Source organism: Rhinoraja longicauda, chromosome 12, assembly GCF_053455715.1.
Source record: "Rhinoraja longicauda isolate Sanriku21f chromosome 12, sRhiLon1.1, whole genome shotgun sequence".
Taxonomy (NCBI): domain Eukaryota; kingdom Metazoa; phylum Chordata; class Chondrichthyes; order Rajiformes; family Arhynchobatidae; genus Rhinoraja; species Rhinoraja longicauda.
Genome location: NC_135964.1, coordinates 47,280,389 through 47,295,913, shown reverse-complemented (window position 1 = coordinate 47,295,913; position 15,525 = coordinate 47,280,389). Strand labels below are relative to the sequence as shown.

Here is a 15,525-nt window from a genome sequence, read left to right as displayed (position 1 = left end):
ATGGCCTCCCCTTTAATCTTAGACTGTGGCCCCTGGTTCTGAACACCCCCAACATTGACAACATTTTTCCTGCATCTAGCTTGTCCAGTCCTTTTATAATTTAATATGTGTTATCACCTCTTCCCCAGCCAAATCTGACACAAAGTGCTGGGGTAACTCAACGGGTCAGGCAGCATCTCTGGGCAACAGGGACAGGTGACATTTCGGGTCAGGACACTTCTTTGCGTGCAGCGACCCTCTGTGGCTCCAGTTTCAACATGCTGGGAGCACGGAGAACCAGCTGGGAACAGACATCACGACCTCCTCAATTCACTGTCGCACCGAACACCACAGCCCATCCCGGCTCAGACATGCCCCGCAAAGAGTGGATCGCCCGGAACCGGCTCCGCACAGGGGTCGGCCGGTTCGATGCCAACGTGCATCGTTGGGGGTTGCGTCCATCAGCAGCCTGCGTGTGTGGGGCAGACCAGCAAACAGCGCAGCACCTCATTTTCGGCTGCACTGTCCTCCGTCCCCCTAGTGGAGGGGTAGACCTCACGGCCCTCAACAACAGCACATTGCACTGGCTACAGCGCCTGGAGGGCGTTACATAATTTCTGCTGCCTCAAACGCAAGAAGAAGAAGGACATTTCTTCAGATCCTTTTTTTGGTTTTGATTTGCACTTTTAATTCACTTTCTTAGATGTTAGGAAGAGTTATAAATTTACCCGTAAATCAGACAGAAGGGTCCCAACCTCAAACGTTGGGATTTTTATTTCGGTAGAGTTGCCCCGATTTGTTCTGATCTTTTCCTACCTCTAGTTGTGCACAACTACTTCTTTTTGTGCACAACCCGCAGGCATTGCCACTTTCATTTCACTGCACATCGTGTATGTGTATGTGACAAATAAATTTGACTTGACTTGACTTGACTTGGCACTGTATTTAGATTTAGAGATACAGCGCGGAAACAGGCCCTTCGGCCCACCGGGTCCGCGCCGCCCAGCGATCCCCGCACATTAACACTATCCTACACACACTAGGGACAATTTTTGCATTTGCCCAGCCAATTAACCTACATACCTGCACGTCTTTGGAGTGTGGGAGGAAACCGAAGATCTCGGAGAAAACCCACGCAGGTCACGGGGAGAACGTACAAACTCCGTACAGACGGCGCCCGTAGTCAGGATCGAACCCGAGTCTCCGGCGCTGCATTCGCTGTAAGGCAGCAACTCTACTTCTGCGCCACCGTGTCGCCCTGAGATGCTTATCTAAAATGTATCTAAGTGCTGATGTGTAATGATGCTTGTACTCGGTACATGTGGCGAATAAAGTACCGTACAATACCAGGTGGAGTACGTGCCTGGGAAGCTTGCTGGCAACAAGTGGAAGTCGGTGAAGTCTTTTCCTTTCAACCATTTTCTCAGTTGCACATACACCGACTCTTGACTGATGTTGACTGTAAAAAAGTTGACACATTTCATTACATTTGTTGTGAAATTTATTAGTCTATAGATTTTATCTTCTGGCCCAGCTAAACAATCCAGTTAAGGTTAACATCAAAGACAAATGCACATTCCACATGCCAAGCATTGAAGACTATCTCTTGTTGGCAGTAACTCACTCTGGGATTAGATTGTACAGATCAGCTAATAGATTGCAATGTTTGGGCAGGATGGAATGCAGCCGCATTGAAAATGTCAAAGTCATGAGCTAAAAAAACACTTGACATAACTTCAATTTCCCTCCTTGAGTGAAAAGGATTTGAGCAAACTTTTTACAGCTACTTTTGGGCAGGTTGATGGGTAGGAAAGGATTAGAGGGACATTGGCCAAACTCAGACCCGTGGGACGATGAAGATGGGGCAAGAAGACAGACACAAAAAGCTGGAATAACTCAGCGGGTCAGGCAGAGTCTCTGGAGAGAAGGAATAGGTGGCATTTGGGGTCGAGACCCTTCTTCAGACTGAGATTCCGGGGGGGGGGGGGGAGGGAAATGAGAGATATAGAAGGCACATAGAACAAATGAATGAAAGATATGCAAAGAGCCACGATGATCAGGGAAAGATGGAGCCCACAATGGTCCATTGTTGTTTGTGGGGTAGGTGATAAGGAGTTATGGTCGGCGTGGACAAGTCAAGAGTGTTTTATTGTCATATGTCCCAGATAGAACAATGCAATTCTTACTTGCTGCAGCACAACAGAATATGTAAACATTGTAACAGTTAAGGGAATACACAGTAAACTGATGACAATTTATCCCTGTCTTTACTTTTATTTATAATGAATGATCTCTTGCTACTTTGCTGCTGTAACACTGTAAATTTCCCCGGTGTGGGACGAATAAAGGAATATATATATATATATATACACTGTAAATAATAATAATAATAGTCTATTGCAGTTCAGAGTTTATTTGAGGTTGTCGTGTTTAATAGCCTGATGGCTATAGGGAAGAAGCTGTTCCAGAACCTGGACGTTACAGTTTTCAGGCTCCTGTACCTTCTTCCCGATAGCTATGGTGAAATGAGTGTGTGGCCAGGATGGTGTGGCAAGTGGGGCCAAAAGGGGCCTATTTCAGTGCAGTTTAACTCTACGACCCTAGGCAACACCGGATAGAACAGCATTCACCAGCCATCCCTAATTGCCAGAGTAAGTGAGAGTAACAGTCTCTTGAATTGCTACAGTCAAGTAAAGATGTTACTTCGGGGACTGGAGAGACAGCCGGCTGCAATGAGGGAACAGTGAAATGGTGTTTGAGTTGAAGGGAATCTGGAGACAGTGGTGTCATAGATACATTGATACATAGACAATAGGTGCAGGAGGCGGCCATTCAGCCCTTCGAGCCAGCACCGCCATTCAATGTGATCATGGCTGATCATTCACAATCAGTACCCCGTTCCTACCTTATCCCTTGATTCTGCTAGCCCCCAGAGCTCCATCTAACTCTCTTTTGAATCCAACCAGTGAATCGGCCTCCACTGCCTTCTGAGGCAGAGAATTCCACAAATTCGCAACTCTCAGGTTGAAAAAGTTTTTCCTCGTCTCAGTTCTAAATGTCCGACCCCTTAGGGAACGGGGGTACTGATTGAGAATGATCAGCCATGATCACATTGAATGGTGGTGCTGGCTCCAAGGGCCGAATGGCCTCCTCCTGCACCTATTGTCCATTCTCTATAACTAGGAAGGGGAGAGAGAGAGAGAGAGAGAGAGAGAGAGGAGAGAGAGAGAGAGAGAGAGAGAGAGAGAGATGAGAGAGAGAGAGAGAGAGAGAGAGAGAGAGAGAGAGAGAGAGAGAGAGAGAGAGAGAGAGAGAGAGAGAGAGAGAGAGAGAGAGAGGAGAGAGAGAGAGAGAGAGAGAGAGAGAGAAGAGAGAGAGAGAGAGAGAGAGAGAGAGAGAGAGAGACAGAGACACAGAGACACAGAGACACAGAGACAGAGACACAGAGACAGAGACAAAGCAAGCAAGCAAGGGTTAATTAAAGTTCGAGAAGTCAACATCATACCGCCAAATGTGCGAGCGGCCCAAGGAAGCGAAAGATGAGGTGCTGTTTGTGCAACGATCAGGGGTGGGGGGAAGCGACGGGGCAGCAATCTCCCCGTGGTAGCTCTCCGAGTGACGGCTTGCAATCCCTCTCCGACAGGGGCTTTACCTGCACTGCTCGTGTCCTTGCACCGACCACTCGCTCTCCGCTGCCGTCTCCTGTGAGCCCGACCTTTCCTCTTGGCCATGGGGCTAGTTGAGCAGCAGCAGCAGCAACAACATGCACCGGCTCCTGAGCGCTGTGCGTGTGTGTGTGTTTCTATATTGTTTCAACAGGAGAGTCAGAAGATTTATATATATATATATATATACTCGTTGCCGAGAAGCCTGTAGGAATGCTGACAACTGCACCTGGGCTACGATTTAACCCGCGGCTCTTCAAATTGCAGCATGCAAAGTCTGTGCGGGAATTGGTCGAACAACTTTCGCAAAGGCTCTGGCCTTAGCAAGGCGCAAGCAATTCCCATCCATACATCCATCCAGCCCCTGTTCCGTGCAGTGCAGCACGTTAAAGGCCCAGTGTTCTCCCAAATGAACCGGTCCCTCTTTGCATTCTAGACATTAAAAAGCTGGAGTAACTCAGCGGGACAGGCAGCATCTCTGGAGACAATAGGTGCAGGAGGAGGCCATTCGGTCCTTCGAGCCAGCACCCCCATTCAATGTGATCATGGCTGATCATTCTCAATCAGTACCCCATTCCTGCCTTCTCCCCATACCCCCTGACTCCGCTATCCTTATCCGCAATCGAGCCATCTACAGTGTACAGATACACTAGAAACACTAGATTAACATGGTATCATGCACAGAAAATATAAACTACAAATCTAGGATAGAATAATAAAAGGGGCATAGGTTAGAGAGACAGATCAATTTTAAAGTGTTTTTCATTGATCTTAATTCTAAAGCTATCAATAACAGTCATCAATATATAATTCATCAGGGACCTTTGTTCAGCCTCATGTGTGAGCATCTGTGGAGGGAATAGATAGGCAACGTTTCGAGCCAGCACCGCCATTCAATGTGATCATGGCTGATCACTCTCAATCAGTACCCCGTTCCTGCCTTCTCCCCATACCCCCCCTGACTCCGCTATCCTTAAGAGCTCTATCCAGCTCTCTCTTGAATGCATTCAGAGAATTGGCCTCCACTGCCTTCTGAGGCAGAGAATTCCACAGATTCACAACTCTCAGACCGAAAAAGTTTTTCCTCATCTCCATTCTAAATGGCCTACCCCTTATTCTTAAACTGTGGCCCCTGGTTCTGGACTCCCCCAACATTGGGAACACGTTTCCTGCCTCTAACGTGTCCAACCCCTTAATAATCTTATACGTTTCGATAAGATCCCCTCTCATCCTTCTAAATTCCAGTGTATACAAGCCTAGTCGCTCCAGTCTTTCAACATATGACAGTCCCGCCATTCCGGGAATTAACCTAGTAAACCTACGCTGCACGCCCTCAATAGCAAGAATATCCTTCCTCAAATTTGGAGACCAAAACTGCACACAGTACTCCAGGAGCGGTCTCAACTAGGGCCCTGTACAACTGCAGAAGGACCTCTTTGCACCTATACTCAACTCCTCTTGTTATGAAGGCCAACATTCAGAGAGAAGGAATGGGTGACGTTTCAGGGTCGAGACTACTTCTTCAGACTCTTTGCATTATGTTCATCACGGTGCTGGTGCTGAAGGAACTGCGGATGCCGGTTTGCACACAAGGCAGACACAAAATGCCTGGAGTAACTCAGACGGTCGGTCAGGCAGCATCTCTGGAGAGAAGGAGTTCAGACTGAGTCGGGGGGAAAGGGAAACGAGAGATATAAATTTATTTATTTTTAATTTAGAGATACAGCGCGGAAACAGGCCCTTCGGCCCACCGGGTCCGCGACGCCCAGCGATCCCCCGCACATTAACACTATCCTACACACACTAGGGACAATTGTTTTTTTTACATTTGCCCAGCCAATTAACCTACATACCTGTACATCTTTATTTATTTACTTATTTATCTATTTATTCATTTCCCTATGTTCTCTAAATCTCTGTAAAGCGTCTTTGAGTATATGAAAAACGCTATATAAATAAAATGCATTATTATTATTATTATCTTTGGAGTGTGGGAGGAAATCAAAGATCTCGGAGAAAACTCACGCAGGTCACGGGGAGAACGTACCAACTCCGTACAGACGGCGCCCGTAGCCAGGATCGAACCTGAGTCTCCGGCGCTGCATTCGCTGTAAGGCAGCAACTCTACCGCTGCGCCACCGTAATGCCCAGGTGGGGACACCCTTCAAACAAGGGAAGGGAGATCACCCCAAATGAGTGGCAACAGTGTCATGTATAAAGGTATATAGACGGTGATAGAGAGAGGTATAGAACAAATGAATGAAAGATATGCAAAAAAAAGTGACGACCATAAAGGAAACAGACCGTGGTCTAAGTGAAAACGAGTTACAGACAATGAGACTCAACAAGACGATTTTGAAGCTAATGTAACGACTTGGGTGGGGGATGGAGGAGAGAGAGGGGATGCACGGGTTACTTGAAGTTAGAGAAATCAATGTTCATACCGTTGGGTTGTAAGCTGCCCAAGCGAAATGAATTAAAAAAAGAAATGCATTAAAGAAACCCGTGACAACAAACAGGCAATAAATGCTAGACCTGCCCTGATTAGTACAGGTGTCAGGGGTTATGGGGAGAAGGCCGGAGTTAGGAGGGAGAGATAGATCAGCCATGATTGAATGGCGAAATAGACTTGATGGGCCGAATGGGTTATGGGGAGAAGGCAGGAACGGGGTACTGATTGAGAATGATCAGCCATGATCACATTGAATGGTGGTGCTGGCTCGAAGGGCCGAATGGCCTACTCCTGCACCTATTGTCTATTGAATGGCCTATATCTACTCCTAACACTCATACAGTAGGGACAATTTACAATTTACCAAGCCAATTAACCTACAAACCTCCATGTCTTTGGAGTGTGGGAGGAAACCGGAGATCCTGGAGAAAACCCACGGAGGTCACGGGGAGAGAACGTACAAACTCCATACAGACAAGCACCCGTAGTCAGGATCAAACCCGGGTCTCTGGCGCAGTAAGGCAGCAACTCTACCGCTGCACCACCGGGTGCCCAGGTGGGGACACCCTTCAAACAAGGGAAGGGAGATCACCTCAGGCCTCACCCCAAATGAGTGGCAACAGTGCCATGTATAAAGGAACAGGAACACTACTGGGTACAACACTAGCAATATTGAATGCATAGCCACTATGTCAGTCTGAAGAAGGGTCTCGACCCGAAACGTCACCCATTCCTTCTCTCCTGAGATGCTGCCTGACCTGCTGAGTTACTCCATCATTTTGTGCATAGCCACTGAGAAAATATTAAGCGTTTTGCACAGTTTTTGTTTGTTAAAAAGTGTCTTTTTTATTGCAAATAGACTTTAGTCTTGGAGATTAAAAAATTGGCAAAATAAAATTTGTGCTTCAAATCTGGGAGTTTTCTTCCAGAGCGAGCCCAGCCTTCATTGGACACGCCCCGTTAACTCTGGTATTTAGAAATACTTTGCTACTTTTGCTCTAGATTGTGGTTGGGATAGGCCACTAAAATCAAAATGGTTTCAAAACCAAGCAAGTAAACGTTACCACCGTTTCGGAAATCCCGGTTTAATCAGGGAATTCTGATTTGGTTCGTGGTTCCCTTTAGTGGGAACTAAACCAAGTGGACACGTTGGGCCCGAACCTCTCCTGCATTGGTGTAGCACCCTCTCCTCTGCCCCTCCCCCCACCCTCCCCCTCCCCCCTCCACCTCCCTCCCCCCTTCCCCCCACTTCATCCTCCTCAACCCCCCTTATCCTCCCTCCTCCCCCCCTCCATCCCCCCCTCCCAAGGAGATAGATTTAAACTTTAAAATATGAATGACTTTAAAAATTGAACACCAATTTCAATGAAACTTCTTCCATTAGTACCAAAGGGGCAACGGTGAGTAAGGTGGGCCTAAAATTGTTGCGCTATTGTGTACTGTTTTGGCTGTAGTTCAGGAACAAACAAACAAACAAACAAGAGTTTTCGTATATAGATAAAAAATAATCTGGCAAAACTAATATTACAGGAAATTATCAAAGAAAACTGATTTAATAAATATTATTCAGAATAAAAAGTATGTACCAAACATTTACAAAACAAGATAAGACACAAAAAGTTGGAGTAACTCAGCGGGATGAAGAAGGGTCTTGACCCGAAACATCACCCATTCCTTCTCTCCAGAGATGCTCCCTGTCCCACTGAGTTACTCCAGCTTTTTGGGTCTATCCTTGGTTTAAACCAGCATCTGCAATCCCTTCTTACACATATATAAAACAAGGACAATGCAAAAACTCTTCCGGCATTCTCAGCGTCTATACAGTGTCTACTCTTGCCCAGAGTAGGGGAATCGAGGACCAGAGGACATAGGTTCAAGGTGAAAGGGAAAAGATTTAATTGGATTGTTCAACGTACCCTACAAAGAGGCAGGCATAGCTCGGGGCCCATGCGGGTGCCCATAGCTACGCCTTGGACTTGGAGGAAGTGGGAGGAGTCAAAGGAGAAGTTGTTGAGGGTTAGGACTAGTGCCGCTACACGGAGTAGAGTGTTAGTACATGGAAATTGGATGGTTTTGCAGTTGAGGAAGAAACAGGGGGCTTTAAGGCCTTCCTGGTGGGGGGTGGAGGTGTGGAGTGACTGAACGTCCACAGTAAGGATGAGGGTGTGAGGGCTCAGAAAGCGGAAGTCATTAAAGAGACGAAGGGCATGCGAGGTATCTTGGACATAGGTCGGGAGAGATTGGACCAGGGGGGACAGGATGGAGTCAAGGTACGTGGGAATCATTTCCGTGGGACAGGAGCAAGCAGAAACAATGAGTCTGCCAGGACAGTTGCGTTTGTGAACTTTGGGGAGAAGGTAAAAACGGGCTGTGTGGGGCTGCGAAACGATAAGGTTGGAGGCTGTGGAAGGCAGTCAGCCAGAAGTGATGAAATCAGGAGTGGTGTTTGAGATTAAGGCCTGGTGTTCGGCTGTGGGATCTGTGGGCTGGAGTAGAGATACGGGTCGGTGGCAACTGCATCGGTGGCCCCGTGGAGACAGTGAAGGTCGGCAACAACAGCGGTGGTCCCAGGGAGGCTGTGTGAGTTGGCGGCCGCGGCAGTTTCGGTGGTCCGGGCCTGGGTTCGGCCGGGAAGGCGGTGAAGGGTCGGAGAGGTGGTGGATGTTGGAGCTGCTCCTCGTGGTGGCAAGAATCGATCATGGTTAGCTGGCGGGAGTTGACAACGAAGCAGACACAAAATGCTGGAGTAACTCAGTGGGACAGGCTGCATCCCTGGAGAACACTCACAGGTAGATGACGTTTTGGGTTGGTTCCCTCCTTCAGACTGACTGTGTGTGTGTGTGGGGGGGGGGGGGGAGTGAAAGCTGTAAGGGAGAATGGGTAGGACAAAGCCTGGGAAGTAATGGATGGAATGTGTAAGAAGGAACTGCAGATGCTGGTTTAAACCGAAGATAGACACAAAATGTATAAGATAGACACAAAACAATAAACGTATAAGATTATTAGGGGGTTGGACACGTTAGAGGCAGGAAACATGTTCCCAATGTTGGGGGAGTCCAGAACAAGGGGCCACAGTTTAAGAATAAGGGGTAGGCCATTTAGAACTGAGATGAGGAAAAACTTTTTCAGTCAGAGAGTTGTGAATCTGTGGAATTCTCTGCCTCAGAAGGCAGTGGAGGCCAATTCTCTGAATGCATTCAAGAGAGAGAGCTGGATAGAGATCTTAAGGATAGCGGAGTCAGGGGGTATGGGGAGAAGGCAGGAACGGGGTACTGATTGAGAATGATCAGCCATGATCACATTGAATGGCGGTGCTGGCTCGAAGGGCCGAATGGCCTCCTCCTGCACCTATTGTCTATTGTCAAAAAGCTGGAGTAACTCAGCGGGTCAGGCAGTATCTCTGGAGAGAAGAAATGGGTGACGTTTCGGGTCGAGATCCTTCTTCAGTGACAACGAAGCAGACAGGTCAAATTTAATCAAGAGGACAGTCAGACTGGTCGGAGAACTGGGAAGGGGGAGGGAAGGAGAGAGAGAGGGGGAGGAAAGGAGAGGGGGAGGAAAGGAGAGAGAGAGGGGGAGGAAAGGAGAGAGAGAGGGGGAGGAAAGGAGAGAGAGAGGGGGAGGTTGAAGGGTTGCTTGAAGTTGGAGAAGGCAATGGTCACACCGCGGCGCCTGCGCACTGGCCGCCAAGTGTATCCAAAGTGCAGCGTTCCACGGCAGCCAATCAGCGCGGGGGCGACGGGCAACCCGGAAGCGGTGTGGGGGCAGACATGGCGAAGCGAGTGGCGGTGGTGAGCGGCTCCAACAAGGGCATCGGCCTGGAGGTGGTGCGGGCTCTGTGCCGGCAGTTCGACGGCGACGTGTTCCTCACCGCCCGGGACGAGGGCCGCGGGCAGCAGACGGTGCAGAAGCTGCAAGAGGAGCAGCTGAAGCCGCGCTTCCACCAGCTCGACATCGGCGACCCGAAGAGTATCCGGCAGCTGCGGGCCTTCATGCTGCAGGAATACGGTGGCATCGATGTCCTCGTCAACAACGCCGGCATCGCCTTCAAAAATGCCGACACCACCCCGTTCGGCACCCAAGCTGAGGTGACCATGGCGACCAACTTCTTTGGGACCAGGGATATGTGCACAGAACTCCTCACCGTTATCAAACCTCACGGTGAGTGGAGAGCGCGGCACTGATTATTGACGTGCAGATTCCTGCACTTGGTCACGTTTGTATTACCCCTAATTGCCCCTGTAAGGCACTTGGTTTACTTTGAGCTCCCTGACCATAGGAACCTTTCGGGATTCTTTTGTTTCCTTGGCTATTTTATGTATTTTTCTGCAAACTTCTGCCTCCAGTCTAGATTATTAATTTTGTTGGTTAGTAGGCTTGTCGATGACACCAACATTGGCGGTAAAATGGACAGCGAAGACAGTGAAGTCATGTAAGATAACAATCGGATCTAGTTCAAGCTGGAAAGTGTAGCAAAGGATCGGCCGATGGAATGCGAAATGCTGCATTTTGGGAGATTGGACAGATATACACGGGAAATGGCAGGGCACTGGGGAATGTTATAGAATTAATATGTAAGAGGGCACGTATATCAATTTCTGACTATAGCAACACGGGTAAATGAGGAGGGACGAAGGTGTTTGGCACATTTGGCCAGGGCATTAAGTTAGGTCATCGTGTTATGACTGCACAAAAGGTTAGTGAGACCACACTTGGAGTATCATGTTTCGGGTCGAGACCCAAGAGAATGAGATTCAAGGAATAGAGATGTACATCTATATCTCTCGTTTCCCTTTCCCCTGGCTCTCAGTCTGAAGAAGGGTCTCGACCCAAAAATGTCACCTGTTCCTTTTCTCTAGAGATGCTTGCTGCCTGACCCGCTGAGTTACTCCAGCTATTTGCGTCTATCTTAAACCAGCATCTGCAGGTCCTTTCTGCACTTGGAGTGTCGTGTGCAGTTCTCGCTGCCTAGCTGGAGGAAACATGGCATTAACTCGGAAAAGGACACAAAACAGCCTCACAAGGATGTTATGAGGAGCGGAGACTTGGCATTATAAGGCTGGATAGACTGGGGCTTTTTTTCGCCCTGGAGCATAGAAGGGTGAGGAGTGACCTTACAGAGATATATAAAATCACGTGGGACCTAGATAAGGTGAATGGTCACAGTTTTTCCGAGGATAGTGGACTGTAATAGTAGAGGTCATAAGTTTAAGTTGAGAGTGGAATGATTTGAAGGTGGTGGAATTTATGGAATGAGCACATGGTAGATAGAGGTACAAACACAACCAATAAATAACATTCAGACAGATGCGTTGATTGGAATGGTTCAGAGGGAATATACAATTATACCAGGCCAATTTAACCTACAAGCCTCTACGTCTTTGGAGTGTAGGAGGAAACCGGAGATCCCGGAGTAAACGCACAAAAGTCACGGGGAGAACGTACAAACTCCGTACTGACAGCACCCGTAGTCAGGGCACCCGGGTCTCTGGCGCAGTATGGCAGCAACTCTACCGCTGCGCCACCGTGCTGCAGTCTTTTCATTGACTGGATAGCACACAAACAAAAGCTTTTCACTCTACTAATAATAAACTGAACTAAACCACAGGATAACTTGCTATCCTGAATACAAATGGCAAGCAGTTTAATAATTTGCTGTCAATTTCATGTTTTTTAGTTTGGAATCTTACCTTATTAAATACCTTCTGCAAGTTCACATACACCAAAGACTAAACCATATTGCCTCTCTTAAATCAGGTGAAATTTCCCTTTGTGCTCTGTCACTTCATTATAAATTCTAAAAGTGCTTTGCAACTGATTTTAAACTAACAGGGTCGTTAAGTTTTGGACTTTGCAGTGTTTGAGAGAAGGCAAGAGCAATGTGATGCAGCTGTGCATTTGTTGCACAATGTACCGAGGCTATCGCCAGCATTGCTCGCAAGAAGATGCGTAGAAACTTGACGAGGCCTTTAGTAAACTGTGTGAAGAGCTGTGTATTGAGATGTATTGAAATCACGTTGCTTTGTCAAGGATCAGCACAAGTAATGTTTTACTTGGGATTTTATGTGACTCCTATGGAGGTTTCTTGTAACTGACGGGAAGGATTCTGGCCCTCTGAGAAAATAAGCATGGAAATAATTGACTGTTTTGTAGCATCAAGAAACTGAAGATGCTGGTTTATATGAAGGACACTGAGTGCTGGTGTAACTCAGTAGCTTAAGTAGCATCTCTGGAGAACATGGATAGGTGACGTTTGTGATTCATTCAGTTTAGTTTATCATTACGTGTATCGGTACAGTGAAAAGCTTTTGTTGCGAGCTAACCATTGAGCAGAAAGACAATACATGATTACAATTGAGCCATTTACAGTGTAGAGATACATAGAAAATAGGTGCAGGAGGAGGCCTTTGGCTCTTCGAGCCAGCACCACCATTAATTGTGATCATGGCTGATTATCCACAATCAGTAACCCGTGCCTGCTTTCTCCCCATATCCCTTGATTCTGCTAGCCCTAGAGCTCTATCTAACTCGCTTTTAAATTCATCCAGTGAATTGGCCTCCACTGCCTTCTATGGCAGAGAATTCCACAAATTCACAACTCTCTGGGCGAAAAAGTTTTTTTCTCACCTCAGTTTTAAATGGCCTCCCTTTTATTCTTAGACTGTGGCCCCTGATTCTGGACTCCCCCCCCCCCCCCAACATTGGGAAGATTTTTCCTGCATCTAGCTTGCCCAGTCCTTTTACCCAGTTGGGTAATTTGGGTGCCTGTTTAGTGCTTTTATTGTTGGACTGTGGGTGATTGAATTAACATTTTGTTCAAGATGGCCGCGCCGTTGTGTTTGGCTGCCTGCCACTGTATGTTTCTTTTTTTTTCCTAGTCAGATGTGCAGCACTTTGGTCAACGTGGGTTGTTTTTAAATGTGCTATACAAATAAATTGACTTGACTTGACTTTTATAATTTTATATGTTTCTAAAAGATTCCCTCTCATCCTTTTAAACTCAAGTGAATACATGATAAGGGAATAACGTTCAGTACAAGGTAAAGCCAGCAAAGTCCGATCAAGGATAGTCCAAGGGTCACCGATGAGGTAGATGGTAGTTCAGGACTGCTCTCTGGTTGTGGTAGGATGATTCAGTTGCCTGATAATAGCCGGGAAGAAACTGTCCTCAAATCTGGAGATTGAGACCCATCCCGAAACGCCACATTTACATGTTCTCCAGAGATGTTGCCTGACCTGCTGAGTTTCGCCAGCACTTAGTGTCCTTGACCGTTTTGTTCCAATACACATTCCCTGCTGGGACACAATGCCACTGTGTGGTGGAATACCACATTTAAAGAAACATCTCAAGAATTCTGGTACCGAGGGAGCTGTGATAATGTGTAAGAAGGAACTGCAGATGCTGGTTTAAACTGAAGGTAGACACAAAAAGCAGGAGTAACTCAGCGGGACAGGCAGCATCTCTGGAGAAAAGGAATGGGTGGTGTTTTGGGTCGAGACCCTTCTTCAGATCCGGGGGGGTGGGAGGGAAGAGAGAACAAAGGAGGATCCGGTGTTGGGGAACTGCTGTGTGGGGGGAGGGGGGGGGGAGAACAAAGGGTGACCTGACATGGGGTACTTTGCAACATTGTCGGTGCCCTTTATGTGGCGACTCTTTGCATACCTTGGGTATGCAAAACAAAGAATATCACTGTGACTTGTCACATGTGGCAATAAAGTATCGTTTGTTCATTCGTTCATCTGCAGTTCCTTGCCTCCATGACCCCATGCACCTCGGTGTACGCTCCTTGTGCCTAATGTTTTGATTTGTTTTTAACTTTTGCAGGGAGAGTGGTGAATGTATCCAGCACCGAGAGCAAGGGAGCACTACACAAATGCAGCCCGGAACTCCAAAAGAAATTCCGCAGTCCCACAATCACTGAGGACGAGCTGGTGGAGCTGATGAAGAAGTTTGTCGACGACGCCAAGAACGGGGTTCACCCCCAACAGGGGTGGCCTTCCTCGGCCTACGGGGTCTCAAAGATCGGCATGACAGTCCTCTCCATGATCCACGCCCGGAGACTGAGTAAGGAGAGGCCGGCGGACAAGATCCTGCTGAACGCCTGCTGCCCCGGTTGGGTGAAAACCGACATGGCTGGTCCTAACGCACCGGGCACGGCAGAAGAAGGGGCCGTGACCCCGGTCTACTTGGCCCTTCTGTCGGAAGATGCGCAAGGACCACACGGAGAGTTTGTAAGCAATAAAACTGTTCAGGAATGGTAAGCTGGAAGAGCACAGGTCATTGGGAATAAAGGGAACGAGCAAAGGTCAGAAGTGATAGGAGCAGAATTGGGCCATTCGGCCCATCAAGTCCTCTCTGCCATCCAATCATGGCTGATCGATCCTTCCCTCCTAACCCTATTCTCAATAGACAATAGGTGCAGGAGTAGGCCATTCTCCTGCCTTCACCACATAACCCTTGACACCCATACTAATCAAGAATCTATCTCTGCCTTAAAAATATCCGTTGAAAGTTCCGAAGACTATTCCTGATGTCCTGCTGATTCTTGCAAATTTGTAGTTACTTTTCAACCTAACAGATTGTAATGAATTTAAAATATTTTCAATAAAGATCATCACTTTATCCCATGTTTTGTGTTTTTCCTTGGAGAAAAGAGCATGAGGCGATCAATTGGCGCCCCTGGGCACTATATGGAGAGGACAAGGGGAATGCTGCCTTCATTCTTTGCTAAGCACTGCTGTAGATTGCTTTGTTATTGACCTGTGTACTGAGATATAGGGGAAAAAAACATTTTGTGAGGTGTCTAAGTAAATCGTACTGTAGATGAGGATAAACAAACCATTCACAGGCATGACAGAGCAATGAGAAAATAAATAGTGCAGAATATAGTGTTAAGTTACAACTCTCATCTATTTCTACGGATGCACCATAGAAAGCACTTTATCAGGATGCATCACAGCAGGTTTGGGAACAGCTCCATCCAAGACCGCAAGAAATTGCAGAGAATTGTGGATGCAGCCCAGACCATCGCACAAACCAACCTCCCTTCCATTGACTCCATTTACACCTCGCGCTGCCTCGGCAAGGCCAGCAGCATAATCAAGGACAAGTCACACCCCGGCCTCTCTATCTTCTCCCCTCTCCCAACAAGCAAAAGGTATAGAAGTGTGAAAAAGCACACCTCCAGATTCGGGGACAGTTTCTTCCCAGCTGTTATCAGGCAACTGAATCATCCCACCACAACCAGAGAACAGTCCTGAACTACTATCTACCACACTGGGGACTCTCAGTGATCAGACTTTGCTGGCTTTACCTTGCACTAAACGTTATTCCCTTATCATGTCCAGGAAAGAACTGCAGATGCTGGTTTAAACCAATCTGGAGAGGAATGGGTGACATTTCGGGTCGAGACACTTCTTCAGACTGAG

The 15,525-nt window shown here is 47.4% G+C and overlaps 2 protein-coding genes across 2 annotated transcripts in view; one reads left to right on the top strand and one right to left on the bottom strand.

The window, feature by feature from the left end:
- The window catches only part of setd4 (SET domain containing 4), a 77,468-nt gene that overhangs the window by 52,006 nt on the left and 9,937 nt on the right, over nucleotides 1-15,525 (bottom strand). Inside the window, exons 2-3 of the mRNA XM_078409694.1 lie at nucleotides 3,632-3,781; nucleotides 1,343-1,438 (exon numbers count right to left, since the gene is read on the bottom strand). Coding sequence (XP_078265820.1) covers nucleotides 1,343-1,438; nucleotides 3,632-3,710 — 175 coding nt within the window. The 5' untranslated portion in view covers nucleotides 3,711-3,781. The remainder of the gene's footprint in view (nucleotides 1-1,342; nucleotides 1,439-3,631; nucleotides 3,782-15,525) is intronic.
- Nucleotides 9,823-14,719, top strand: LOC144598995 (carbonyl reductase [NADPH] 1-like). Its single transcript, XM_078409692.1, has 2 exons — nucleotides 9,823-10,257; nucleotides 13,922-14,719. The coding sequence occupies exons 1-2, from the start codon at nucleotides 9,867-9,869 to the stop codon at nucleotides 14,356-14,358; spliced, it is 828 nt and encodes a 275-aa protein (XP_078265818.1). The 5' UTR covers nucleotides 9,823-9,866; the 3' UTR covers nucleotides 14,359-14,719.